The sequence below is a fragment of the Leuciscus leuciscus genome (genome assembly GCF_965113295.1).
Source record: "Leuciscus leuciscus genome assembly, chromosome: 21".
Classification (NCBI taxonomy): Eukaryota; Metazoa; Chordata; class Actinopteri; order Cypriniformes; family Leuciscidae; genus Leuciscus; species Leuciscus leuciscus.
Window position 1 is genome coordinate 30,935,234 of NC_138745.1, and position 27,581 is coordinate 30,962,814.

The following is a 27,581-nucleotide window of genomic DNA, read 5'->3' on the forward strand; positions in this document are numbered from 1 at the left end:
TGCAGGTATATGTCAAGGTTAGCCTCACACTGCAGGGGTACATTCACAGTTTCATTACATGGACATTTATCTACTTTGTCCATCAAAGAAGGTTTTAATAAAACAGCTAAGAAAGATACATTGACAGGTGACACTGCATTGACTCTAACTGAACCCTTTACATTTTGTTTTATAAGCAGGTTTCACTTAGAAAGCTCCTAATACAATACTCGTGAAATCTGCGTTAAATACTCGTGAAATATGTGTATTTTACGTGTTGTTAACGTGTGAAAATTCACATGTTTTTGAACCTTTTGGCTTTCCTTACCATACGAGCACAGTATAACGTCTCAAAGGACAGGAAAGTTTCTGCGGTAAGAGTTATTTATTTTGAAACAAGTTACGAAAATAACATTAGAATAATGACACTGACATATAGCCTAACAACATCTCATCTGACCGCAGATACTGAATCAGGACAATGCGTTTTTCTCAAGCACACTTTACTTTACTTTACTTTACTTTACTTTACTTTACTTTACTTTACTTTACTAGTCTGACAGAAGACTCAACAGCTTTCAAAATAAAAGTCTGGATTAAGAAAAAAACATGCACTGCGTCCGAAATCGAATACTTCCCTACTACATAGTATGCGAAAAACAGTACGGCAACAGAGTCGTATGTCTGAATACATAGTATTAGAAAAAACAGCAGGCGAAAAGTACCCGTATGACTTACTATTTCCGGCGAGATTCTGATGTGCATTCGATGGACACTTCGATGGACACCATGAGGCCACGGGAGAGGATTTATGCATAGAAGTGAAGCGACGCAACTGACGCTGGTAGATCACATGATAATGATTACATGGCAAACGTAGTAGCCTACATCCGGATTAAATTCATACTACACACACTCAAACTATATAGAACGTACTTTTTAACAGTCGTGAAATAAGTTCAAATTCAAATGTAGAACAGACAGTACGCGATTTCGGATGCACAAAGGTTGTTTCTTTGACTGCACACTCCGCGACCCACTCAAACCGTTCTTTGTTTCCGCCACTGAATAATATATATAAAAAAAGATATTTCTCAAACATAAAGTTGGCTCTTTTAGATGATTAATCAACTTGTTGTTTGTTTTCTATTGTCTTTTCTAAATGAAACGACTCTCTAGAATTTGTATGTGTATAACTTAAAACCTTTGTATGAATATTAATTTCTATTATTTATTTTTTAACTGTTTGTTTTTTTCTCACAGCCCTCCCCTTTGACCCCTGCAATAACTACACAATACTGGACAATCCATGGAGAGCAACAGACAATCGATATTCTTTCAATTTGATGTGTGACAAAAATGTCGACTGGGTCGGCTGGTATCGTCTCTTCATTAAGGGCCACAGTGTTCAGATGCCAGACACATGTGTTGATCGGCTAAGCTGTGGCACTCATGCCCCACTGTGGATAAATGGTTCACATCCACAAGTCGAGGATGGAGTGGTCTCTCGAGATGTCTGCGGTCACTGGAGCAATGACTGCTGCTATTTCCAATCTGATCCTGTTAATGTTAAAGCCTGCCCTGGCAATTACTACGTCTATGAGTTTGTTAAAACACCTTTCTGCTATATGGCCTATTGTGCAGGTAAGCATAATTTGCATTCACCAATGTATGTGTTTGTATATAATATTACATATGTGTTTTGTTAGCCCATCTGTCTGTTTTTAGCATATTGTGGAGGTACAGTAAATGCATTAACATGTGCCTTTTGTACATGTGTATCAGTTTATCAGTTTATTAATTAATATTCATTAAATTTTTTGCAGAAGTCAGGAACATTAGCATCAACAATCCTACTGTCACTCCAGAGACAACCTTGGCTGGTAATGTAGTATGATTTGCCCTCTACTATGGAATGCCAAAGCTGACAAAAATAAGAAATAAATACATACGTTCATAAATATACAAAGGAAAGTAAAAAAAAAGTGTATGCATACTTTTATTTCCTTATATATAATTGTATTTTTCCACATTTATTTATTTTTTCTCACTATTATTTATTTATAATTTGGACATTCTAAAACACTTAATGTGGCTTAATGTACTAAGACAGTGATATTGGAAGGCCAAACTCAGCACACATCTTATTAATAAAGCATACAAATGAGCAAAACACGCAAGTTTCACATTAAATGTTTTAATTCTATAGTAAACCGTTATAAAGAAAACTCCTAACATGGCCAAATGCATTAAAACAGTAACAAGAGCAAATTCCGTATAAATACACCTTATAGATGATGTACACTATAGGCAAGCAGATGAGCCCAGATTATGAACGAAACGTGCTAAGTGCTTTGCGTTAATATTTTGGGCTCATCTGCTTTCCTGTACATAGTAAGCCTATATCCTATTAATACACTGTATACTGAATTGACTTCAATATCATTGTCTTAGTCCATTAAGCCACGTGTAGAATTGAGCTTGCATTTCGTTTGGCCACACCACAAGGTGTCACTGTGGCATCAAAGCTTTGTCCTTGCATACGCTCACTGCTATGTCTGAGGTAAAATGCATGGCGGAGATGAAGAGACATTGGGACAAACCCTTTTCTCGTGGGTGCCCGGGGTTTTGCACGTCTGGATATTCAGGATATGAGGGAGCTGAGGTGGAGCTCCCCTGGTGGAGCTTTCAGTGGCCAACCACCTACATCCAAGTCGAAGAGCTGCGTTTTCGTCGGTTTTCGTCTGCAATAGTCATAATTCCCCTGGGACTGTTGAGAATGAGAGACTTTCAGAACTGGACAGCGTCTCGGACGCCGGCTCAGCCGCAGAGTGATTGTCAAAGAAGAGTTTGTGAGAGCGTTATGTCACTGGAGAGCTCCCACATTTCTCACGGAGGGGACTCCATTAGGTCCAATTACTCTAAAGAAGGTGGTGACGACAGATGCATCACTTACAGGCTGGGGTGCGGTGTTCGAGGGCAGAACAGTGCGGGGAGTGTGGTCTCCATTTCAAAGGGAGAAACACATAAATTACTTGGAGCTATTAACAGTGTTGCTAGTGCTAAGCCACTTTATCCAGTTCCTTCAGGAATATCATGTGTTGGTCAGATCAGACAACACAACAGTGGTAGCGTACATAAACAGACAAGGGGGAGTGCGCTCTCGACAGCTGCACAGTCTAGCGCAGAGACTAATTGTGTGGGGCAACACTCGGTTTTTGTCGTTACGAGAAATCCCACTTCTATACGACCAGCCCTGGTCTCTCCCGCTGCGCAAAGACCTTCTCTCTCAAATTAATGGAGAGATATTTCATCCTGCCCCTCACAAGATAGATCTCCTGGCATGGCCCGTGAGAGGATGAATTTAAACGCCATCGGGTTACGCCCACAGCGTTTCAGAATGCGAGAGTTGTATGATCATAAGTGGAGAGTTTTTAAACGATGGCGTGCAGAGAGACTAATCATCTCGTTCTTATGCTCTGTATCAGATGTTCTCTGTTTCCTGCAGGAACTATTAGATAAAGGTAGAGCCCTTTCCAGGGTAAAGGTCTATCTTTCCGCCATTTTGGCATGTCATGTGGGGCTGGATTCGGGAACAATAAGCCAGCACTCCTTGATATGTAGATTTATGAGAGGGGCGAGGCGGTTACTTCCGGTCACGAAGTCCCTGATCCCGCCCTGGGATTTATTACTGAGTATTGATTTACGGCATCTTTCTTTGAAGACAGAAACTGGCTCTCACTACAGCAAAGCGAGTGAGTGAGTTACATGCTTTGTCTGTACATTCTTCTTGTATGCAGTTTGCAGCAAGTGGATCGAAATTTACGCTGAAAACTAATCCGGCATTCGTTCCTAAAGTCAGAGAGACAGGAGCAAACAGATCTGTAGATTTGTTGGCATTCTTTCCACTGCCTTTTTCTTCATCAGAGGAAGAGCGGTTACATTGTCTGTGTCCGGTGCGCGCTCTGCACACTTATGTTCAGAGAACATGTGTTTCGGAGGAGCAGTCAGCTCTTTGTCTCGTGGGCTGACAGTTACAAGGGGAGTTCTATTTCACGTCAGCGGCTTTCTCATTGGATGGTGAATGCGATTGTAATGTATTACAAGGATGCAAATGTACAATCCCCAACGGGGCTTCGAGCTCATTCCACTAGAGGGATGGCTACCTCCTGGGCGCTGTTCAAGGGTGTCTCTATTCAGGACATATGTGCTGCAGCAAGCTGGGCATCACTGCACACTTTCGTCAGATACTATATACTGGATGTGACCGAGCCATCGTTGGCTCACTCAGTACTCGGTGTAGCGGCGAGTGTTACGTCATAACACTTTACACATGTCTCTTATTTTTATTCTGTTTCCAGTTAAACACCCTGGTGTTGTCCACTTTAGGGTTTTTATAGAGGCTTATAAGTATGGAGGCAGATCAGTCTCAAATATAATTCACGCAAAAGACATGATTCACAAATGCGTATACAATTTCACATGCATGAAACCTAATTCACATACACACAAAAAAATCCACGTGCGTGAAAAAGCAATTCGCATGCGCAAAATAAAATTATATACTCATAAAATACATTTCACAAATGCAAAACACAATTCGTAGATATACAACTGTGCACAAAAACCTTTGAATGTTTAAAATGTACGAGTGTATCCTTGCATTTGAATGTGCAAATCGTCATTCACGTACGAATCGCCTTAGATATGTGTGTGTGTGTTTTTGAGACTTTCCTGGCAGCATAACACTCGTAACACAGAGCAGTCGTACTCTTTAGCCAATCAGATTTAAGCTTATCAATCGACCAATCAGTATCACGTGAGGGCGGGCCTACCTTCATGTTACGTCATCAGCTTTCGACTAGTTCATGGCTGAGCAGAGGTAAGTGCAGTTAATCGTTCATTTCTGTGTTAACTGAAGTTAGAGATCAGTTGAAGCAATAGTTTATTAACTGCTGTTTAGTCCACATGTGAATATAAACATTTATTTTTAGTATTGATGGATTTTCATGTCCTGTCCACCACACATTCAACTGATGATAATGTATGTAATGGCGTGCATATATAGGAGACATGTTTTGATCTGCATATATTATGTAGTTTTATTGTTTCAGATTTCCAAGACAGATGATGTATGAAGTTGCAGACAACCAGTACTGTGGTCTTACCATTTCTACTGTAATTCTTTGAAAACAGTCATGTTGCAAGCCATCCATTTTGACAGTTGTTTCAACAAGTGGTTGAAAGTGATGCATTGTTACTGTATCCATTTGTCTCCTGCGGACTATATGTACACGCTTTAGGAATAAAGCCTTGCTATGCATGCATTATTAAATGTTCTTGTAAGAATTAAAAGATTCAGACATAGTTCAATTTGATGTACACGTTTTATTAATTTGAAAGTTTCCGAATCCTTTGGGAATAAAATATATAAAATGACTTGATCATGATTAATGTTACTGTTACATATGAAGATCATGAACTGACAGTCTAAACTGTGAAGCACAATATTCAGTACAGAGAAATATACGTCTCTTCAGGAGTTGTGAGATCCAGTCAGAGTCTTCTTTGCTTTTAAGTATATAAATATAAGTGCAATACATCAAGAGAAAAGTTAAAAAATGAATTGTTCAGTCCGGTCATCAGTAGACCTCTCTGTTAGGACATATAAGATTTTGTCCTGATATTTAAAGTACTAAAACCCCTATAGTACAAGAGGTGCAGACAGAGGACGTGGGAAATTAAGTGATGATATTTGAATAGAGTTTACTGAATAATCTTAGTCGCATAATCTTAATTGCCTCTCTATAAGTACCTTTGTCTTATCAGCATAAAATCAGATTTGCCTATTTTACTAGGCAAAGTAAAATTAATGCTTCACAATATTGTCCTGTGAGACCTTAAGATGACAATAAAAAACCTTATTTAAAAACCTTGAGATTACAATACAGCATAAGGAAATGCATGTTGAATATATTGGTAACACTCTACAATAAGGTACAATAACTAAGTTAACATTAGTTCATGTATTAAATAACCATGAGCAATACATTTGTTGCTATGTTTGTTAATCTTTGTTAACGTTAGTTAAAAATACAGCTGTTCATTGTTAGTTTACAGTGCATTTACTAATGTTAACAAGATTTTAATGAAGTATTAGTAAATGTTAACATTAACAAAAAATAATAAAGGCTGTTCACGTGCAGTTCATTATTAGTTCATGTTAACTAATGAAACGTTTTAATAAAGTGTTACCAATTAAGACATAAATACAAGAAAAAAAGTATAAAAGAGAATTAAGAAACAACATGAATTAAGATGTTCGTGACTGCTATCCAGATGTCACACCAAAGGTGAGTAATCCTGAAAAATGCAGGGAAACAAGTGTTAATAATAATTTAACATCATACACAAATGGCAAAAAACACTGGGTGCTCATTACAATTGGTCTATTCACTATTTAAAGAACAATCTCGATGGGTATTGACCACCGATGATTGTTTTGCAATCATTAGCGTGATTGTAGCTGTGAAAGCTGTCTGTACCTTCAGCTAAAATACAACAAAACATTGAAAACAAGCATCATTCTTCTTCATTTTTGACACGATATGGGACATCTAATTACAACAACACTTGCTTACATCAGTTAATAGTTCATAAACTATTGCTTCAACTGATCTCGAACTCTTTAACTTCAGTAAACACAGAAATGAACGATTAACTGCACTTACCTCTGCTCAGCCATGAACTGGTCGAAAGTTGATGACGTAACATGTAGATAGGCCCGCCCTCACGTGATACTGATTGGTCGATTGATAAGCTTAAATCTGATTGGCTAAAGAGTACGACTGCTCTGTGTTACGAGTGTTATGCTGCCAGGAAAGTCTCAAAAACACACACACACACACATATCTAAGGCGATTCGTACGTGAATGACGATTTGCACATTCAAATGCAAGGATACACTCGTACATTTTAAACATTCAAAGGTTTTTGTGCACAGTTGTATATCTACGAATTGTGGTTTGCCTTTGTGAAATGTATTTTATGAGTATATAATTTTATTTTGCGCATGTGAATTGCTTTTTCACGCACGTGGATTTTTTTGTGTGTACGTGAATTAGGTTTCATGTATGTGAAATTGTATACGCATTTGTGAATCATGTTTTTTGCGTGAATTATATTTGAGACTAATCTGCTTCCATAGATAAGGGCATGGATTTCACTTTAGTGTCACAACCAAGGCCATTAGTTACCAATTTCAGATGTAGAAGTTCCTTGATGTAGAAGTTATTTACATATTTGTTTACATAATAATATTTAATTTTAACTTTCATTTGAACATTTAACACTTTAAGTTTGAATAAATTGTAAGAAATGTAGCTATACAAAATCTTTACACTTCTCTCTCTCTCTCTCTCTCTCTCTCTCTCTCTCTCTCTCTCTCTCTCTCTATATATATATATATATATATATATATATATTTTTTTTTTTTACAGAGGCTGTCCACATTGATCCCTGCTACAACTACACAGTCTTAGATGAGCCTTGGAGAGCAACCAACTATTCGTTTTCATACAAATGTGATGCTAATGTTAGTTTTGTTGGCTGGTATCGTCTCTTCCTTGAGGGTCGAAATGCTCAGATGCCAGAAACATGTGTTGCTCAGTACAAATGTGGCACTGTTGCTCCATTGTGGCTTAATGGTCAACACCCAAGAGTCGAGGACGGGGTTGTCACCCGACATGTCTGCGGCAACTGGAACGATAACTGCTGCGATTATGAATTTAATCCAATGAAAGTGAAAGCCTGCCCTGGCAATTATTATGTATATGAGTTCATCGACCCAAGGTTCTGCTATGCGGCATACTGTGCAGGTAAATATATTTACATTCACCCTTGCATATGTAAGTGTATATTTTGTATGTACATAATGTACATTTACAATGTTAGTTTAAAAGAACTGTCTTATGGTTGTGCTTCGACTGCTTCTGAAAAGGTGGACGATCACTTTTGTGCTCTGTAGGCATATCAGAGTTGGCATGCAAGGTGGCACAAACATTTTTTTTTTTTTCTTTACAGAAGAGAGCACCACACACATGACCACCTCCAGTTCAAGTCTTCCCTCAGGTATATTTGAAACAATCTTTGGAGGGGGCAAAAGGTCACTGAAAAGGTGGACGATCACTGTATGCATATCAGAGTTGGCAGTTGAATTTTTTTTTTTTTTAATCAATAATAATATAGTATTATAATAATATTATTATTCTATATTTATTTTCCCTTTACAGAAGAGAGCACCACACAAATGACCACCACTGGGAGCCTTCTCTCAGGTATTTTTGGGCACTGAAAAGGAATACAATTACTTTTGCGCTCTGTCAGAGTTGGCATGTAAAATGGCAAAAACAACTTTATTTATTTATTTATTTATTTATTTATTTTCCCTTTAAAGAAGAAAGCACCACGCACATGACCACCACCAGTTCAAGTCTTCCCTCAGGTATTTTTTAAGCAATTTTGGGTGGGAAAAAGGCCACTGAAAAGGTGGACAATCACTGTTGCCCTCTCTAGGCATATCAGAGTTGGCATGAAAAAATGACAAAAACAACTTTGGTAACACTTTACAATACGAGTGCACTAATATGCATTAATTAATGCTTAACTAATGCACAGATAATCATGTGTTAATGTATGACTCATGAAGAACTAAACCATTAATTAATGATTACTGCATCAGAAACTAATAAAGATTCTATATGATTAATATGTTAAGTAATATATGAATTGTTATTAATTAAATGTGTCATAATGTATTAATTTCTTAATAACATTTTATTAACTAAAAGTGTAAATTAATGCGTTAATTACTACAATTGGTCAAAGCAATGTACTTCAACTTCCAGTTGTCTGCTTTAATTAATCATTAACTAATGATTTGCAAATGTATCATTATGTTATGACTTTACTTGTTGAGGCACATGAATATCAACTAATTGTTAAGTAATATGCCATTTATGGGTTTTGACAGTTTGAACATGCAGTGAATGTAATGTTAAAGAATGTGTTTGAAGGATGGGTAAGTTGGGCTGCACACAAATATCAGCACACCAGAATTTGAACTCCTGACCGCTGGTACACTGTGTTTAAACTGGACGAGACCAGCTGTCTACACTGGATATGACAGACCATCGCAACGCAAGTCCATTTGTCCTTCATAACAGAACAAGCACAAGAGCTCGGAGTACGTCAGAAATAGAGAGTGGCATCGGTTTAGTGTCAGGGTTTTGTCATGTAGCATCGCGCCGCATCCAGTGTAGTATCACTGACTATAATGGGTTCTATTGTCTTGGTCCAGTCTAGACACAGTGTTATGAAATAGCAGTGCTCGGCCGCATGTTCTCAGTGTACCACGACCTCAAGCTGAACCTGACATATTCCTGTGCCATGAACAACAAGGAACTGGATGCGACAGTTCATCTGACTCAGTGAAATCTTGGTTGTAGATGGTTGGAAATTGAAATCCATGGCTTAGAGTGGATGTCAAAACCAAAATGGCATATTACTTAACAATTAGTTAATAGTCATGTGCCTCAACAAGTAAAGTAAACATAATGATACATTTGCAAATCATTAGCTAATGCAAGGGTGTGGTTAGCTGGTACCCTCTGACGTCACAGGGTACCGTAACTTCCAATAGGAAAATGTAACTGCAGTAGCCACCATTCAATCTGAAGAGGGCAGAACTCAAGACGTTTTTACACCATATATTGTAGAATTAAAACACTTTAAACCCAAATGTAAAAAAAATTATTGAATCAATGAACAGAATTAATAAAGCCCCAGTCTTACAGATCATTAACTAAAAAAAATGTTTAGGGTTTAGTTACCCTTTAATCTATTAATAATTTAGAATCTTTATAGTTACTGATGCAGTAATCATTAATTAATGGTTTAGTTCTTCATGAGTCATACACTAACACATGAACAAGTTAAGCATGAATTAATATTAGTGCACCCGTATTGTAAAGTGTTGACACAACTTTTTGCTTCTTTTTTTCCCCATTTACAGAAGAGAGTACCACACACATGACCAGCACTGGATCAAGACTTCTCTCAGGTATTTTTGAAATGAATTTATGAGGAAAAAAGTCACTGAAAACTTGGACGATCACTTTTGCTCTCTGTAGACATATCAGAGTTGGCATGTAAAATAAAAAATAAAAAATAAAAATACATTTATTTTCCCTTTATAGAAGAGAGCACCACACACATGACCACCACCAGATCAAGTCTTCCCTCAGGTATTTTTGAAACAATTTTGGGCAGGAAAAAGGCCACTGAAAAGGTGGACAATCACTGTTGCTCTCTGTAGACAAATCAGAGTTGGCATGTGAAATAAAAAAAATATATATTTATTTTCCCTTTACAAAAGAGAGTACCACACACATGACCAGCATTGATTCAAGCCTTCCCTCAGGTATTTTTGAAACCATTTTTTTGGGGGAAAAGGCCACTAAAAAAGTTGGACAATCACTTTTGCGCTTTGTAGACATATCAGAGTTGGCATGTAAATTTTTTTTTTTTTTTTTATAAATACATTTATTTTCCCTTTATAGAAGAGAGCACCACACACATGACCACCACCAGTTCAAGTCTTCCCTCAGGTATTTTGTAAACAATTTTGAGTGGGAAAAAGGCCACTGGAAAGGTGGACAATTACTGTTGCCCTCTGATCAGAGTTGTCATGTGAAATTAAAAAAATAAATATATATATGTATACTTTTTTTTTTTTTTTTTTTTTTTTTTGACAGAAGAGAGCACCACACACATGACCAGCACTGGATCAATCCTTCCCTCAGGTATTTTTGAAACCATTTTTTGGGGGAAAAGGCCATTGAAAGGGTGGACGATCACTTCTGTGCTCTGTAGACATATCAGAGTTGGCATGTAAAATGGCAAAAAATCTTTTTTTTCTTCCTTTTTTCCTATTTAAAGAAGAGAGCAACACACACATGACCACCACCGAATCAAGCCTTCCCTCAGGTATTTTTGAAACCATTTTTTGGGGGAAGGGTGGACGATCACTTCTGTGCTCTGTAGACATATCAGAGTTAGCATGTTAAATGGCAAAAAATCTTTTTAGGGCCCAAGCCCTGAAAGGGCGAAGGCTCTATTGTTTTTGTAAGGATTACTAGGGGCCAAGCACCGAAGGTGCGTAGGCAGCTATTGTATCCGTTCCCGTTCTTATTATTATTAGGGGCCAAGCACAGAAGGTGCGTAGGCACCTATTGTATCCGTTCCCGTTCTTATTATTATTCTTCATTTTTCCGACTGGGTGTATATGGCAGCCCAAAGAACCGCTTGCGGGAAAGTTATGAAATTTGGCATATTGATAGAGGACAGTCTGAACTATCAGCATAGCAAATTCGGAGTCTCCAACTCATTTCCTCTAGCGCCACCAACTGTCCAAATTTGCACTCATGTTTATGCTAATAACTTTTGAACCACAAGTGCTAGAAACAAAATTATTTTTTCCTCTGATTCCCTAGCTCAAGACGATTCGATTGCACCATATGACGTCATTTTCCGTCATGGAAAAATGTTCCGCCATTTTCCGTCATGGAAAAATGATCCGCCATTTTGAATTTTCCGAAAAACCTACTTTTTCGAGCTCCTCCTAGACCGTTTGTCTGATTTTCACCAAAATCGAATCGTATCATCTCCAGACTGTGCCGACTAAAAGTTATGGATTTCGTGCCGATAGACGAAACCGTTTTCGTATTCTGCAGCAGCAAATTTGAGGCATGATGCCAAAAGGACTATTCAGGCTTTATCTCTGCAATGCCTTGACATATTGACACCAAACTTTGTGTGTCATTGTCACTTCACTCTGACCACATCACATCAGTTTTGTAACTACGCCACCTATTGATAGATTGAATTTTAACGAAAACCTACTTTTGCGAACTAGTCCGATCGGAACCAAACCAGTGCAGAAATGTTCTCTGAAGATCAATAATTATCGAAAAAAAGTTGAAATTTCGATTCAAGGTCGCTAGGGGGCGCAAAATGAACGTTGTGGGAGGAGCCTATTTTACTAAAACGGCTATAACTCGAGAAGTAAATGAGAAATCTTCACCAAACGCAGTACACATATGTAAGTGCTCAATCTGTGGTCACAGTAAAAAAATAGCGACGATTGAACACTAGGTGGCGCTATAACATGAAAAAAACTTGAAAAGGGCTATAACCACCTGACCGTTAGTCCGATTGACTTGAAAATTGGTATGCAGTGTCTTGGTCCAAGGTGCCATGTATGTCTATGAGGACATTGGTGTATCTCAAAAAACATGGCCGCCATTGGCCAATAAAGTTGAGCACCTATTAGACAAGGTTATCGGTGGCCGATCGGAATGAAACTCGATGGGTATGTTCAACTCATGGCCCTAGAGGTCTGTAAAAATTTTGAAATAAATTGGCCACTAGTTGGCGCTAACGAGTTTTACAGCTCTGTAATCACGTGGTGTTACAAATATCCACACAATATGCATATCATTTGATAGATCTCCTCATACTGAACAACTTTGCCTCAAGAACCACTGATGTCAATCAAACCGTTCATTAAATATTCATGAATATGTTAAAAACCTACTTTTGCGAACTAGTCCTAGGTTTTTTGCCCTATCGGAACCAGACCAGTCTAGGACAATTCTCTGGACTCCCTAGATCAATAATTATCAAAAAAAAGTTGAACTTTTGCATTTGGATGGCTGTAATAGGGTCATTTAGAAAAGGGGCATGGCAAAATACACTACAAAGCCTATAAATCCTAAATGAAAACTCAGAACTTCACAAAAATTGTTGAGCATATGTGACATAACATCATTAACAAGCATGCCACATTTTTTGGAGATCGGACCAAAGGTGGCGCTATAACTGTTAAAAAGCTTTAAAACCATATATTTCCTATGGTAAATTGCCTGTATTGGCTGTAAATGGTCTTTTCCATCTATGATCATATACTTTCATATCATAATGTTCAAAACTAGTGCAGTACAATTATCTGGACTCTCTAGATCAATAATTATCAGAAAAAGTTGAACTACTTCATTTGGATGAATATAATAGGGTCACTTCAAAATGTGGCCTTGACCAAGTGTCCCCGAAAGCCTATATCTCTTCAATGAATGCTCAGATCTTCTTAAAAACAAGTCAGAACATGTGACATAAGACTCTAAACAAGCATGAACATTTTCAGACAGATTGGACAAAATTTGCCTCTATTCGGTTGTTAAGTCGTGACGTAACCACTCTCCGATAATACTCTTTCCGGGTCCAAAGTCCAGGTCCTCTCTACCTACCTACCGCTTTCGCTAGTGTTTTGGTTATTATTGAGTGTTTTTACAATGCCGCAGTGCTGTGTCTCGTGTCCTGAGCTAACTCACTTCAACCTCGTAAATCTTCTTTTTCATTGATGCCTGGACTCTACCCTTAATTATGCCACCTGAGTGATGAGCTACACTAACCACTCTGTTGGTGTTAAAGGAATTTAAACCCTTTTTGACCGCCAAGGGTGCCTCACTAAGAAGGACGTGATCGTAAATAAATTTACAAGTTCCACCATTGTTATTTCTGGATGAGAGGAGCGCTTGGACCCGGAAAAGGCTAAACGTCACGCGTCACGTCAGACTTAACAATCGGATAACAGTTAAAAAGGTGAAAATTATATGAATATAATGGCCTGTTAAGCCAATAAGTGGTATTTTACTGCCCCCTGCTGTTTAAAATAGTAATTTTGTCATACTATTTAATATTGTTCTATAATTCATATTTAGACTTTATAAAATCACTCTTTTAACATTTATAATCACATTTCAATAGTCAAAATTAATCTATTGAAGTATTACTACTGACAATTGTGTCACATTGAGAAATGTGAATCCTGCACATGCAGTAAACAATTTGATCACATAGTTTAAATGTCTGTATCTACAACAGAATGTGTGTGTGTAGACCTAGGTTTCTGAATAAATTCGGGAATAATCTGATTTATAGTTTACAAAGACAGTATCTGAAATGCTAATAGACCATTAAAAGATATCTTCATGACATATCCCAATAGCATTTAAAAAAAAAAAATGTGCCTTGTGTGTGTGTGTGTGTGTGTAAGCATGCATTATTGAGTTAACATGGAAAACTGGTTTGCTTTAGTGCAGAAAACTGGTGACAATCATGACGTTTAAAGTGAAAGTGAGCCAATATGTGGTCTACTACTGCCCTATTCTACTTATTAATGAAGTCTTTTCACGTGTGCTTTTCACATGTGGTCACATTCATATTTAGACACTAAAATAACTTATATAACAATAACTATTATAACACAATCATATTTTGTCAGTGTTTATCACTTCATTTGCACTGACACTTCACATAATTGCTAGTAATGTGGTAAATCATGGTAAATCACGCTAGAAACATGGTAAATCATAGTAAATAATACTAGAATGTGGTGTATCAAGGTAAATCATGCTAGAATCCTGGTAAATCATTCTAGAACGAGGTATATCATGGTAAATCATGCTAGAACATGGTAAATCATGGTAAACTATGCTAGAACAGGGTAAACAATGGTAAACCATGATAAATCATGATAAACCATGGTAAATCATGCTAGAATGTGGTATATCATGGTAAATCATGCTAGAACATGGTAAATCAAGGTAAACTAAGATAAAATCATGGTAAACTATGATAGAACAGGGTAAATCATGATAAACCATGATAAATCATGATAAACTATGGTAAATCATGCTAGAACATGGTCTTTTCCATCTATGATGTCAGTGGTTACATGCTTGCTAAATAAAACTTTATAACGTTTGATGCTTTTGTGCTTAAAGACCTTAAAGGCCTTAACTGCTTGAACCCCGATAAATGCTGCTTGCAGCTTTAATTATTATTATTAATTTATTTTTTTTGTCAACCTTTCGGGCACTTTTGGGGCCCTTAACATGCTCGAAAACTCTTGAAACTTTGCACATAGGTCAGAATCCGCGGCCATCAGGGCCGGGCTGAAGCTGAAGCTGAAGCTGGGCTGAAGCTCAACAGCGCCCCCTTGAACGGGGTCCGAAAACTTGGTCCATATATCAAACACGCTTGCATGAATTAATATGAATCTCGGTACTTATATAGATATCATCGGGCCGAGCAACTTCCGCACTCTATGTTATTAGCTCCGCCCAACAGGAAGTCAGCTATTATGGGTTGTTTGAAAAACGCATCCTCTGGAATTTGAAATAATCCACCTAGAGAATTCATCCGATCGCCACCAAACTCGGTCAGCATGAAGTCAAGACACTGAGGATAATAAATTGCGGACGGATTTTTGATATCTCGAACGGTTTGGCCGTGGCGAGGAAACAAATTTACGGCGAGAAAAGAGAAACAGAAAGTGTGTTATAACTTCAGCATACATTGACTGATCGTGATCAAACTTCAGCAGTATGTTCGTTGTAAGAGGCCGATCACATGGATGTGACTATTGTGAATCAAAGTTATAGCACCACCAACTGGCAGTAGGAATTGTGTCACTTTCAAAATGCTTTGAAATCACCCTCTTATTTTTACCCGATTTGCTTCAAACTGTATGTGTATAATGTAAACACATGGCAGATGTAGACCTGTGAAAGGATTATTAATATCTTAGATACTGTTGCTGCGTCAACAAATCAAACTTTAATATTCTTTTCGGATGCTTTTGAGACTCTTAGCATGCTTGAAATTGGATGAAACTTGACAGGCACATAACACTTATTAGCCAGTAGACATGTGGAAAGTTTCAGAAACGGGCGTGGCAGGGGGGCTCAACAGCGCCCCCTTGAACGGGGTCTGAAAACTTTATCCATATATCAAACACGCTTGCATGAATTAATATGAAACTCGGTACACATATAGATCTCATCGGGCCGAACAACTTTCCATTGGTCAAGTTTTAGGCCAGCCCAACAGGAAGTCGCCTATTATGGGTTGTTTGGAAAACGCTTGCTGTGGAATTTGAAATACTCCTCCTAGAGAATTCATCCGATCCCCACCAAACTCGGTGTGCATGAAGTCAAGACATTGAGGATGCTAAATTGCGGACGGATTTGATATCTCGAACGGTTTGGCCGTGGCGAGGAAACGAATTTATGGTGAATAAGGGACACAGGAAGTGTGTTATAACTTCAGCATACATTAACTGATCTTGATGAAACTTCAGCAGTGTGTTCGTTGTAAGAGGCCGATCTCATGGATGTAACTATTGTGAGTCGAATGAACCTCATTGGTTGTTCCGAAGTTGAACGGAAGTCTTATGAGTTTTGGAACAACATGAGGGTGACTTATTGATGACAGAATTACATTTTTTTGGAGAACTAACCCTCCAAGTAAATTCTATAATCTCTGGTACGTTTACCTTGAAGGTCATCCCAAGACCCAGTGTGAGCAGCAGAGAGAAGCAGCAGAGAGTGTTCATCGGGAAGGAAACTTCATCCCTCAGTGTGATGAGGAGGGTCAGTACAGGCCTCAGCAGTGCTGGTCGTCCACAGGTTACTGCTGGTGTGTGGACAGTAAGGGGCAGGAGATACCGGGAACCCGAACTCCACCTGGAACCCCGCCAATAAACTGTGACAAGCCTGGTAAGCATGTCTACCTGAACTTGAATTTTTTTGTATAAAATTGTCATAGTCCTCTCTCAATAGGACACATGTCCTATTTTAAATAACTATTTCTAATGTTTTTTACTAATTAATTGTCTTGGGATCTGATATAGAGAGGTAGCAAATGCTTTTTTTGTTTTTTGGGGTCAGTTTTAAAGTTCTTAAAATAATCTTCTGCTCACGAAGGCTGCATTTATTTGATCAAAAATACAGTAAAAACTGTAATATTGTTAAATATTATTACAATTGAAAATAACTGTTTTATGTTCTTAGGGCCCAAGCCCTGAAAGGGCGAAGGCTCTATTGTTTTGCTTAGGATTATTTATTATTTAGGGCCCAAGCCCTGAAAGGGCGAAAATAAAAATATAGCTGCGAGCAGCGATGAAGGGCCAAAGCCGGCGGCACCGCCACTTGCGGTGCCATCGGCTTGGACCCATAATCGCTGCTCGCAGCTATATTTTTTCTTTCTTTTTTCCTATTCCTAAATGTTTCAACATTTGCAATGTAATTGGATAAATAAATAAATTAATTAATTTTCCCTTTACAGAAGAGAGCACCACACACATGACCACCACCAGTTCAAGTCTTCCCTCAGGTATTTTTGAAACAATTTTGGGCGGGAAAAAGGTCACTGAAAAGGTGGACAATCACTGTTGTCCTCTGTAGGCAAATCAGAGTTGGCATGTGAAATAAAAAAAAAATAAGAATAAATAAAAAAATATTTATTTTCTCTTTACAGAAGAGACTACCACACACATGATCAGCATTGATTCAAGCCTTCCCTCAGGTATTTTTGAAACCATTTTTTTTTTGGAAAAGGCCACTAAAAAAGTTGGACAATCACTTTTGCGCTTTGTAGACATATCAAAGTTGGCATGTAAAATGATTTTTTTTTTTAATTAAATACATTTATTTTCCCTTTATAGAAGAGAGCACCACACATATGACCACCACCAGTTCAAGTTCTCCCTCAGGTATTTTTGAAACAATTTTGGGCGGGAAAAAGGCCACTGAAAAGGTGGACAATCACTGTTGTCCTCTGTAGGCAAATCAGAGTTGGCATGTGAAATAAAAAAATAAGAATAAATAAAAAAAAAAATATTTTCCCTTTACAGAAGAGACTACCACACACATGATCAGCATTGATTCAAGCCTTCCCTCAGGTATTTTTGAAACCATTTTTTTTTGGAAAAGGTCACTAAAAAAGTTGGACAATCACTTTTGCGCTTTGTAGACATATCAAAGTTGGCATGTAAAATTTTTTTTTTTTTAATTAAATACATTTATTTTCCCTTTATAGAAGAGAGCACCACACACATGACCACCACCAGTTCAAGTTCTCCCTCAGGTATTTTTTTAAACAATTTTGAGCGGAAAAAAGGCCACTTAAAGGTGGACAATCATTGTTGACCTCTGTAGGCATATCAAAGTTGTCATGTGAAATGAAAAAAAAATCAACGGATTGTTACGAAACTTGGTATGGGTCATCAGCACGATGCCCTGAAGGAGCGTGAGAAGTTTCGAACCAGCGCCACCTAGTGTTTGATAGTTAAAGACATTTGGCCTTTGTGTATTCGTCATATTTAAACTCCTGTGAAACAATAAGTCATAGCTAGAAAATTTCATGTTCCTAGTCACCCTGGTGTGCTAAAAAAAGGGGAAATATTAATAAGAATATACTTAAGAGATATTTTACTCGTAAAAAATTCTAGGGGTGCCAATAATTGTGGCCGACGTGTTTTGGAGAAAAACATTTATTTCATAATGTGATTTCCTCCCCACTTTCAATTATTTTACTTCAATGAAAGGTTAGATTTTTGCGAATTTTTGGAATGAAAGATCAAAAGGATAAACAATGCAGATTTTTTTTTTTTACAGCCATTTTTGATCATATTTACCAGGGGTGCCATTAATTCTGTCCACCACTGTAACTATTGTGAGTCGAATGAACCTCATTGGTTGTTCCGAAGTTGAACGAAAGTCTTATGAGTTTTGGAACAACATGAGGGTGACTTATTGATGACAGAATTTAACATTTTTGGAGAACTAACCCTCCAAGTAAATTCTATAATCTCTGGTACGTTTACCTTGAAGGTCGTCCCAAGACCCAGTGTGAGCAGCAGAGAGAAGCAGCAGATAGTGTTCATTGGGTAGGAAACTTCATCCCTCAGTGTGATGATGAGGGTCAGTACAGGCCTCAGCAGTGCTGGCCGTCCACAGGTTACTGCTGGTGTGTGGACAGTAAGGGGCAGGAGATACCGGGAACCCAAACTCCACCCGGAACCCCGCCAATAAACTGTGACAAGCCTGGTAAGCATGTATACCTGAACTTGAAGTTTTTTGTATAAAATTGTCATAGTCCTCTCTCAATAGGTCACATGTCCTATTTTAAATAACTATTTCTAATGTTTTTTTACTAATTAATTGTCTTGGGATCTGATATAGAGAGGTAGCAAATGCTTTTTTGTTTTTTGGGGTCAGTTTTAAAGTTCTTAAAATAATCTTCTGCTCACGAAGGCTGCATTTATTTGATCAAAAGTACAGTAAAAACTGTAATATTGTTAAATATTATTACAATTGAAAATAACTGTTTTATGTTCTTAGGGCCCAAGCCCTGAAAGGGCGAAGGCTCTATTGTTTTGCTTAGGATTATTTATTATTTAGGGCCCAAGCCCTGAAAGGGCGAAAATAAAAATATAGCTGTGAGCAGCGATGAAGGGCCAAAGGGTTGCGGTGCCACCGGCTTGGACCCATAATCGCTGCTCGCAGCTATATTTTTTCTTTCTTTTTTCCTATTCCTAAATGTTTCAACATTTGCAATGTAATTGGATAAATAAATAAATGAATTAATTTTCCCTTTACAGAAGAGAGCACCACACACATGACCACCACCAGTTCAAGTCTTCCCTCAGGTATTTTTGAACAATTTTGGGTGGGAAAAAGGCCACTGAAAAGGTGGACTATCACTGTTGTCCTCTGTAGGCAAATCAGAGTTGGCATGTGAAATAAAAAAAAAAAAAAAAAAAAAAAAATATTTATTTTCCCTTTACAGAAGAGAGTACCACACACATGACCAGCATTGATTCAAGCCTTCCCTCAGGTATTTTTGAAAACATTTTTTGGGGGAAAAGGCCACTAAAAAAGTTGGACAATCACTTTTGCGCTTTGTAGACATATCAGAGTTAGCATGTAAAATGAAAATAATAAAAAAATAAATACATTTATTTTCCCTTTATAGAAGAGAGCAACACAGACATGACCACCACCGAATCAAGCCATCTCTCAGGTATTTTTTAAACAATTTTGGGCGGGAAAAAGGCCACTGAAAAGGTGGACAATCACTGTTGCCCTCTTTAGGCATATCAGAGTTGGCATGTAAAATAAAATAAAAAATAAAATAAATGAATTAATTTTCCCTTTACAGAAGAGAGCACCACACACCTGACCAGCACTGGATCAAGTCTTACCTCAGGTATATTTTAAACAATTTTTGGAGGGGGGAAAAGGCCACTGAAAAGGTGGACGATCACTGTTGCGCTTTGTAGATATATCAGAGTTGGCATGTAAAATGAAGAAAATTAAAATGAAATACATTTATTTTCCCTTTATAGAAGAGAGCACCACACACATGACAACCACCAGTTCAAGTCTTCCCTCAGGTATTTTTGAAACAATTTTGGGTGGGAAAAAGGCCACTGAAAAGGTGGACAATCACTGTTGTCCTCTGTAGGCGCAAATTAGAGTTGGCATGTGAAATAAAAAATAAAAAAATATAATAATAAATATTTATTTTCCCTTTACAGAAGAGAGTACCACACACATGATCAGCATTGATTCAAGCCTTCCCTCAGGTATTTTTGAAACCATTTTTGTTTGGAAAAGGCCACTAAAAAAGTTGGACAATCACTTTTGCGCTTTTGTAGACATATCAGAGTTGGCATGTAAAATGAAGAAAATTAAAATGAAATACATTTATTTTCCCTTTATAGAAGAGAGCACCACACACATGACCACCACCAGTTCAAGTTCTCCCTCAGGTATTTTTAAACAATTTTGAGTGGGAAAAAGGCCACTGAAAAGGTGGACAATCACTGTTGACCTCTGTAGGCATATCAGAGTTGTCATGTGAAATGAAAAAATATATATATATTTTCCCTTTACAGAAGAGAGCACCACACACATGACCAGCACTGGATCAATCCTTCCCTCAGGTATTTTTGAAACCATTTTATGGGGGGAAAGACCATTGAAAGGGTGGACAATCACTTATGTGCTCTGTAGACATATCAGAGTTGGCATGTAAAATGGCTAAAAATCGTTTTTTCTTTCTTTTTTTCCTATTTAAAGAAGAAACCAACACAGACATGACCACCACCGAATCAAGCCTTCTCTCAGGTATTTTTTAAACAATTTTGGATGGGAAAAAGGCCACTGAAAAGGTGGACAATCACTGTTGCTCTCTTTAGGCATATCAGAGTTGGCATGTAAAATAAAATAAAACATAAAATAAATTCATTCATTTTCCCTTTACAGAAGAGAGTACCACACACATGATCAGCATTGATTCAAGCCTTCCCTCAGGTATTTTTGAAACAATTTTGGGTGGGAAAAAGGCCACTGAAAAGGTGGACAATCACTGTTGTCCTCTGTAGGCAAATCAGAGTTGGCATGTGAAATAAAACATTTTAAAATAAGATAAAAAAATTAAAATATTTATTTTCCCTTTACAGAAGAGACTACCACACACATGATCAGCATTGATTCAAGCCTTCCCTCAGGTATTTTTGAAACAATTTTTGGGGGGGGGGAAAGGCCACTAAAAAAGTTGGACAATCACTTTTGCGCTTTGTAGACATATCAGAGTTGGCATGTAAAATGAAAAAAAAATTAAATTAAATACATTTATTTTCCCTTTATAGAAGAGAGCACCACACACATGACCACCACCAGTTCAAGTTCTCCCTCAGGTATTTTTTTAAACAATTTTGAGCGGAAAAAAGGCCACTGAAAAGGTGGACAATCACTGTTGACCTCTGTAGGCATATCAGAGTTGTCATGTGAAATAAAAAAAATAAAAAATGTTCCCTTTATAGAAGAGAGCAACACAGACATGACCACCACCGAATCAGTACTTCACTCAGGTATTTTTGAAACAATTTTGGGCTGGAAAAAGGCCACTGAAAAGGTGGACAATCACTGTTGCCCTCTTTAGTCATGTAAAAAAAAAAAAAAAAATATATATATATATATATATATATATATATATATATATATATATATATATATTTTTTTTTTTTTTCTTTACAGAAGAGAGCACCACACACATGACCAGCACTGAATCAATCCTTCCCTCAGGTATTTTTGAAACCATTTTTTGGGGGGAAAAGGCCTTTGAAAGGGTGGACGATCACTTCTGTGCTCTGTAGACAAATCAGAGTTGGAATATAAAATGGCAAAAAATCTTTTTAGGGCCCAAGCCCCGAAAGAGCGAAGGCCCTATTGTTTTCGTAAGGATTATTAGGGGCCAAGCACCAAAGGTGCGTAGGCACCTATTGTATCCGTTCCCGTTCTTATTATTATTAGGGGCCAAGCACCGAAGGTGCGGAGGCACCTATTGTATCTGTTCCCGTTCTTATTCTTCTTCTTCCGCTCTGGGAGTCTATGGCAGCCCGTAGAACCGATTGCGGGAAAGTTGTAATGGTTTGACATTCTGATAGAGGACAGTCCCAACATTAAATACACCAATTTTGGTGTGTCTAAGTCATTCCCTCTAGCGGAATACGCTAATAACTACGCTAATAACTTTTGAACCGTAAAGCCTATCAACAAAATAATTTTTTCCTCTGATTCCGGAGCTCAAGACATTTCGATTGCATACGTCATTTTCCGTCATGGAAATTTTGCCGCCATTTAGAATTTTCCGAAAAACCTACTTTTTCGAACTCCTCGTAGGCCGTTGCTCCGATTTTCGCGAAAATTGAACTAGATTATCTCCAGACCATGCCGACAAAAAGTTATGGAATTCAAGTTGATTCGCCAAACCGTTTTCGATAAACCCACAAATAAATTTTACGTAGAGCTTGCGAGAACAGACGTAAGGCGGTATCTCCGCAACGCTTTATCGGATTCAGACCAAACTTGGTACATGTCATCACAAGCATGACCTGAGGCTACATGCTGTGTTTCAACGCAGCGCCACCTATTGGTCCGGAGATATGAAAAATGGCTATTTTTGCATATAACTTCTGAACAGTTTGTCCAAAAATCATAAAATTGGTCTCATTAGATTCAGGGCAACATGCTGAGTCGACTGATATACAATTTTACCATATCGGCCATTTTGGCTGTCGGCCATTTAGAATTTTGTGCTAAAATGCTGTATTTTAAGAACGCATCAACGGATTGTTACGAAACTTGGTATGGGTCATCAGCACAATGCCCTGAAAGAGCGTGAGAAGTTTCGAACCAGCGCCACCTAATGGTCAAAAGTTATAACTAAATTTCCAAAACTGCTAATAACTTTTGAATAAATCTGGCTATTGAACTGCCACTGGTCTTAATAGATTCCTTGGGTCAAGACGAGAACAAAGATACCAAGTTTTTCTTATTTGGCCGAACTTCCTGTCCGCCATCTTGATTTTCATTCAAAACCTACTTTTTCGAACTCCTCCTAGACCGTTTGTCTGTTTTTCACCAAAATCGAATCGTATCATCTCCAGACTGTGCCGACTAAAAGTTTTGGATTTCGTGCCGATAGACGAAACCGTTTTCGTATACTGCAGCAGCAAATTTGAGGCACGATGCCAAAAGGACTATTGAAGCTTTATCTCTGCAATGCCTTGACATATTGACACCAAACTTTGTGTGTGTCATTGTCACTTCACTCTGACCACATCACATCAGTTTTTTTAACTACGCCACCTATTGGTCGAAAGTGATAATCCCTTTAATCATATTTTTAGTTAATGTATATGATGTTTCAGCCATTTTTACTAAATTCATCTTTAAATGTCTTTAATTGCTCCTTGCTGCAGTTGGTACGACACTCCCAGCCATGTTCACATGTCTTGATGTCTTATTCTGCTTGGCCCCGATAATTGCTGCTTGCAGCTATATATATATATATATATATATATATATATATATTTTTTTTTTTTTTTTTCCTTTACAGAAGAGAGCACCACACACATGACCAGCACTGAATCAATCCTTCCCTCAGGTATTGTTGAAACCATTTTTTGGGGGGAAAAGGCCTTTGAAAGGGTGGACGATCACTTCTGTGCTCTGTAGACAAATCAGAGTTGGAATGTAAAATGGCAAAAAATCTTTTTAGGGCCCAAGCCCCGAAAGAGCGAAGGCCCTATTGTTTTCGTAAGGATTATTAGGGGCCAAGCACCAAAGGTGCGTAGGCACCTATTGTATCCGTTCCCGTTCTTATTATTATTAGGGGCCAAGCACCGAAGGTGCGTAGGCACCTATTGTATCTGTTCCCGTTCTTATTCTTCTTCTTCCGCTCTGGGAGTCTATGGCAGCCCGTAGAACCGATTGCGGGAAAGTTGTAATGGTTTGACATTCTGATAGAGGACAGTCCCAACATTAAATACACCAATTTTGGTGTGTCTAAGTCATTCCCTCTAGCGGAATACGCTAATAACTACGCTAATAACTTTTGAACCGTAAAGCCTATCAACAAAATTCTTTTTTCCTCTGATTCCGGAGCTCAAGACAATTCGATTGCATACGTCATTTTCCGTCATGGAAATTTTGCCGCCATTTAGAATTTTCCGAAAAACCTACTTTTTCGAACTCCTCGTAGGCCGTTGCTCCGATTTTCGCGAAAATTGAACTAGATTATCTCCAGACCATGCCGACAAAAAGTTATGGAATTCAAGTTGATTCGCCAAACCGTTTTCGATAAACCCACAAATAAATTTTACGTAGAGCTTGCGAGAACAGACGTAAGGCGGTATCTCCGCAACGCTTTATCGGATTCAGACCAAACTTGGTACATGTCATCACAAGCATGACCTGAGGCTACATGCTGCGTTTCAGCGCAGCGCCACCTATTGGTCCGGAGATATGAAAAATGGCTATTTTTGCATATAACTTCTGAACAGTTTGTCCAAAAATCATAAAATTGGTCTCGTTAGATTCAGGGCAACATGCTGAGTCGACTGGTATACAATTTTACCATATCGGCCATTTTGGCTGTCGGCCATTTAGAATTTTGTGCTAAAATGCTGTATTTTAAGAACGCATCAACGGATTGTTACGAAACTTGGTATGGGTCATCAGCACAATGCCCTGAAAGAGCGTGAGAAGTTTCGAACCAGCGCCACCTAATGGTCAAAAGTTATAACTAAATTTCCAAAACTGCTAATAACTTTTGAATAAATCTGGCTATTGAACTGCCACTGGTCTTAATAGATTCCTTGGGTCAAGACGAGAACAAAGATACCAAGTTTTTCTTATTTGGCCGAACTTCCTGTCCGCCATCTTGATTTTCATTCAAAACCTACTTTTTCAAACTCCTCCTAGACCGTTTGTCTGTTTTTCACCAAAATCGAATCGTATCATCTCCAGACTGTGCCGACTAAAAGTTTTGGATTTCGTGCCGATAGACGAAACCGTTTTCGTATACTGCAGCAGCAAATTTGAGGCACGATGCCAAAAGGACTATTGAAGCTTTATCTCTGCAATGCCTTGACATATTGACACCAAACTTTGTGTGTGTCATTGTCACTTCACTCTGACCACATCACATCAGTTTTTTTAACTACGCCACCTATTGGTCGAAAGTGATAATCCCTTTAATCATATTTTTAGTTATTGTATATGATGTTTCAGCCATTTTTACTAAATTCATCTTTAAATGTCTTTAATTGCTCCTTGCTGCAGTTGGTACGACACTCCCAGCCATGTGCACATGTCTTGATGTCTTATTCTGCTTGGCCCCGATAATTGCTGCTTGCAGCTATATATATATATATTTTTATTTTTTTTTGGTCAACCTTTCGGGCACTTTTGGGGCCCTTAACATGCTCGAAAACTCTTGAAACTTTGCACACAGGTCAGAATCCGCGGCCATCAGGGCCGGGCTGAAGCTGAAGCTGGGCTGAAGCTGAAGCTGAAGCTGGGCTGAAGCTCAACAGCGCCCCCTTGAACGGGGTCTGAAAACTTGGTCCATATATCAAACACGCTTGCATGAATTAATATGAATCTCGGTACACATATAGATCTCATTGAGCCGAGCAACTTCCGCACTCTATGTTATTAGCTCCGCCCAACAGGAAGTCAGCTATTATGGGTTGTTTGAAAAACTCATCCTCTGGAATTTGAAATACTCCTCCTAGAGAATTCATCCAATCGCCACCAAACTTGGTCAGCATGAAGTCAAGACACTGAGGATGCTAAATTGCGGACGGATTTTTGATATCTCGAACGGTTTGGGCGTGGCGAGGAAACGGATTTATGGTGAATAAGGGACACAGGAAGTGTGTTATAACTTCAGCATACATTAAAGGATCTTGATGAAACTTCAGCAGTGTGTTCGTTGTAAGAGGCCGATCTCATGGATGTACAGTGGTGGTCAGAAATAATGGCAGCTTCATTTTGTGCACAGTTACCCATTTTTGTGTTGATTTTGATGTTTGCTTTGGACTGTTGTCCTAATGGAAGATCCAACCACGGCCCATTATAAGATTTCTAGCAGAGGCAGTCAGGTTTTGATTTTTTATCTGTTGGTATTTGCTAGAATCCATAATAACATGTATCTGAACAAGATGTCCAGGACCTCCAGCAAAAAAAAAAATAGGCCCACAACATATAAGATCCAGCAGTATATTTAACTGTAGGCATGGGGTACTTTTTATTACACCGAACAAATCTGGTGGGTTTTCTGCAAAAAAGTCATTTTTTTGTTTCATCTGACCATATAATCCGGTCCCTTTTGAAGTTCCAGTCATGTCTGACAACTGAATATGCTGGAGTTTATTTTTGGAGGAGCGAGGAGGATTTTTCTTGAAACCCTCCCAAACAACATGCAGTGATGTAGGGGTTTTTTGATAATTTTTTTTAGGCTTTCCGACCCCCAAGACTCAAGTAATCTCTGCAATTCTCCATCTGTGATCCTTAGAGAGTCTTTGGCAACTCAAACTTTCCTCCTCACCGTGCATTAAGACAATATAGACACATGTCCTCTTCCTGGCAGATTCGTAACATCTTTAGTTGATTGGAACTTCTTACTTATTGCCCTGATGGTCAAAATGGGGATTTTCAATTCTTTAGCTATTTTCTTACAGCCACTTTCTATTTTGTGATGCTCAACAATCTTTTGATGCACATCAGAACTATATTCTTTGGTTTTACTCATTACGATGGATGATTAAAGAAATTTGGCCTTTGTGTATTCGTCATATTTAAACTCCTGTGAAACAATAAGTCATAGCAAGTAAATGTCATGTTCCTAGTCACCCTGGTGTGCTAAAAAAAAAGGGAAATATTAATAATAATATACTTTAGAGATATTTTACTCGTAAAAAATTCTAGGGGTGCCAATAATTGTGGCCGACGTGTTTTGGAGAAAAAACATTTATTTCATAATGTGATTTCCTCCCCACTTTCAATTATTTTATTTCAATGAAAGGTTAGATTTTTGCGAATTTTTGGAATGAAAGATCAAAAGGATAAACAATGCAGATTTTTTTTTTTTTACAGCCATTTTTGATCATATTTACCAGGGGTGCCATTAATTCTGTCCACCACTGTAACTATTGTGAGTCGAATGAACCTCATTGGTTGTTCCGAAGTTGAACGAAAGTCTTATGAGTTTTGGAACAACATGAGGGTGACTTATTGATGACAGAATTCATTTTTTTTTTGGAGAACTAACCCTCCAAGTAA

The 27,581-nt window shown here is 38.0% G+C and overlaps 1 protein-coding gene across 1 annotated transcript in view; it reads left to right on the forward strand.

Moving 5' to 3' along the window:
* Positions 1 to 27,581, forward strand: part of LOC309485642 (uncharacterized protein) — a gene marked incomplete at its 3' end in the record, with an annotated part of 64,074 nt that overhangs the window by 12,550 nt on the left and 23,943 nt on the right. The window contains exons 8-16 of the mRNA XM_082152574.1: positions 1,243 to 1,623; positions 1,806 to 1,862; positions 7,479 to 7,856; positions 8,062 to 8,109; positions 8,271 to 8,315; positions 8,435 to 8,482; positions 10,052 to 10,099; positions 16,443 to 16,658; positions 18,774 to 18,989. Coding sequence (XP_082008700.1) covers positions 1,243 to 1,623; positions 1,806 to 1,862; positions 7,479 to 7,856; positions 8,062 to 8,109; positions 8,271 to 8,315; positions 8,435 to 8,482; positions 10,052 to 10,099; positions 16,443 to 16,658; positions 18,774 to 18,989 — 1,437 coding nt within the window. The remainder of the gene's footprint in view (positions 1 to 1,242; positions 1,624 to 1,805; positions 1,863 to 7,478; positions 7,857 to 8,061; positions 8,110 to 8,270; positions 8,316 to 8,434; positions 8,483 to 10,051; positions 10,100 to 16,442; positions 16,659 to 18,773; positions 18,990 to 27,581) is intronic.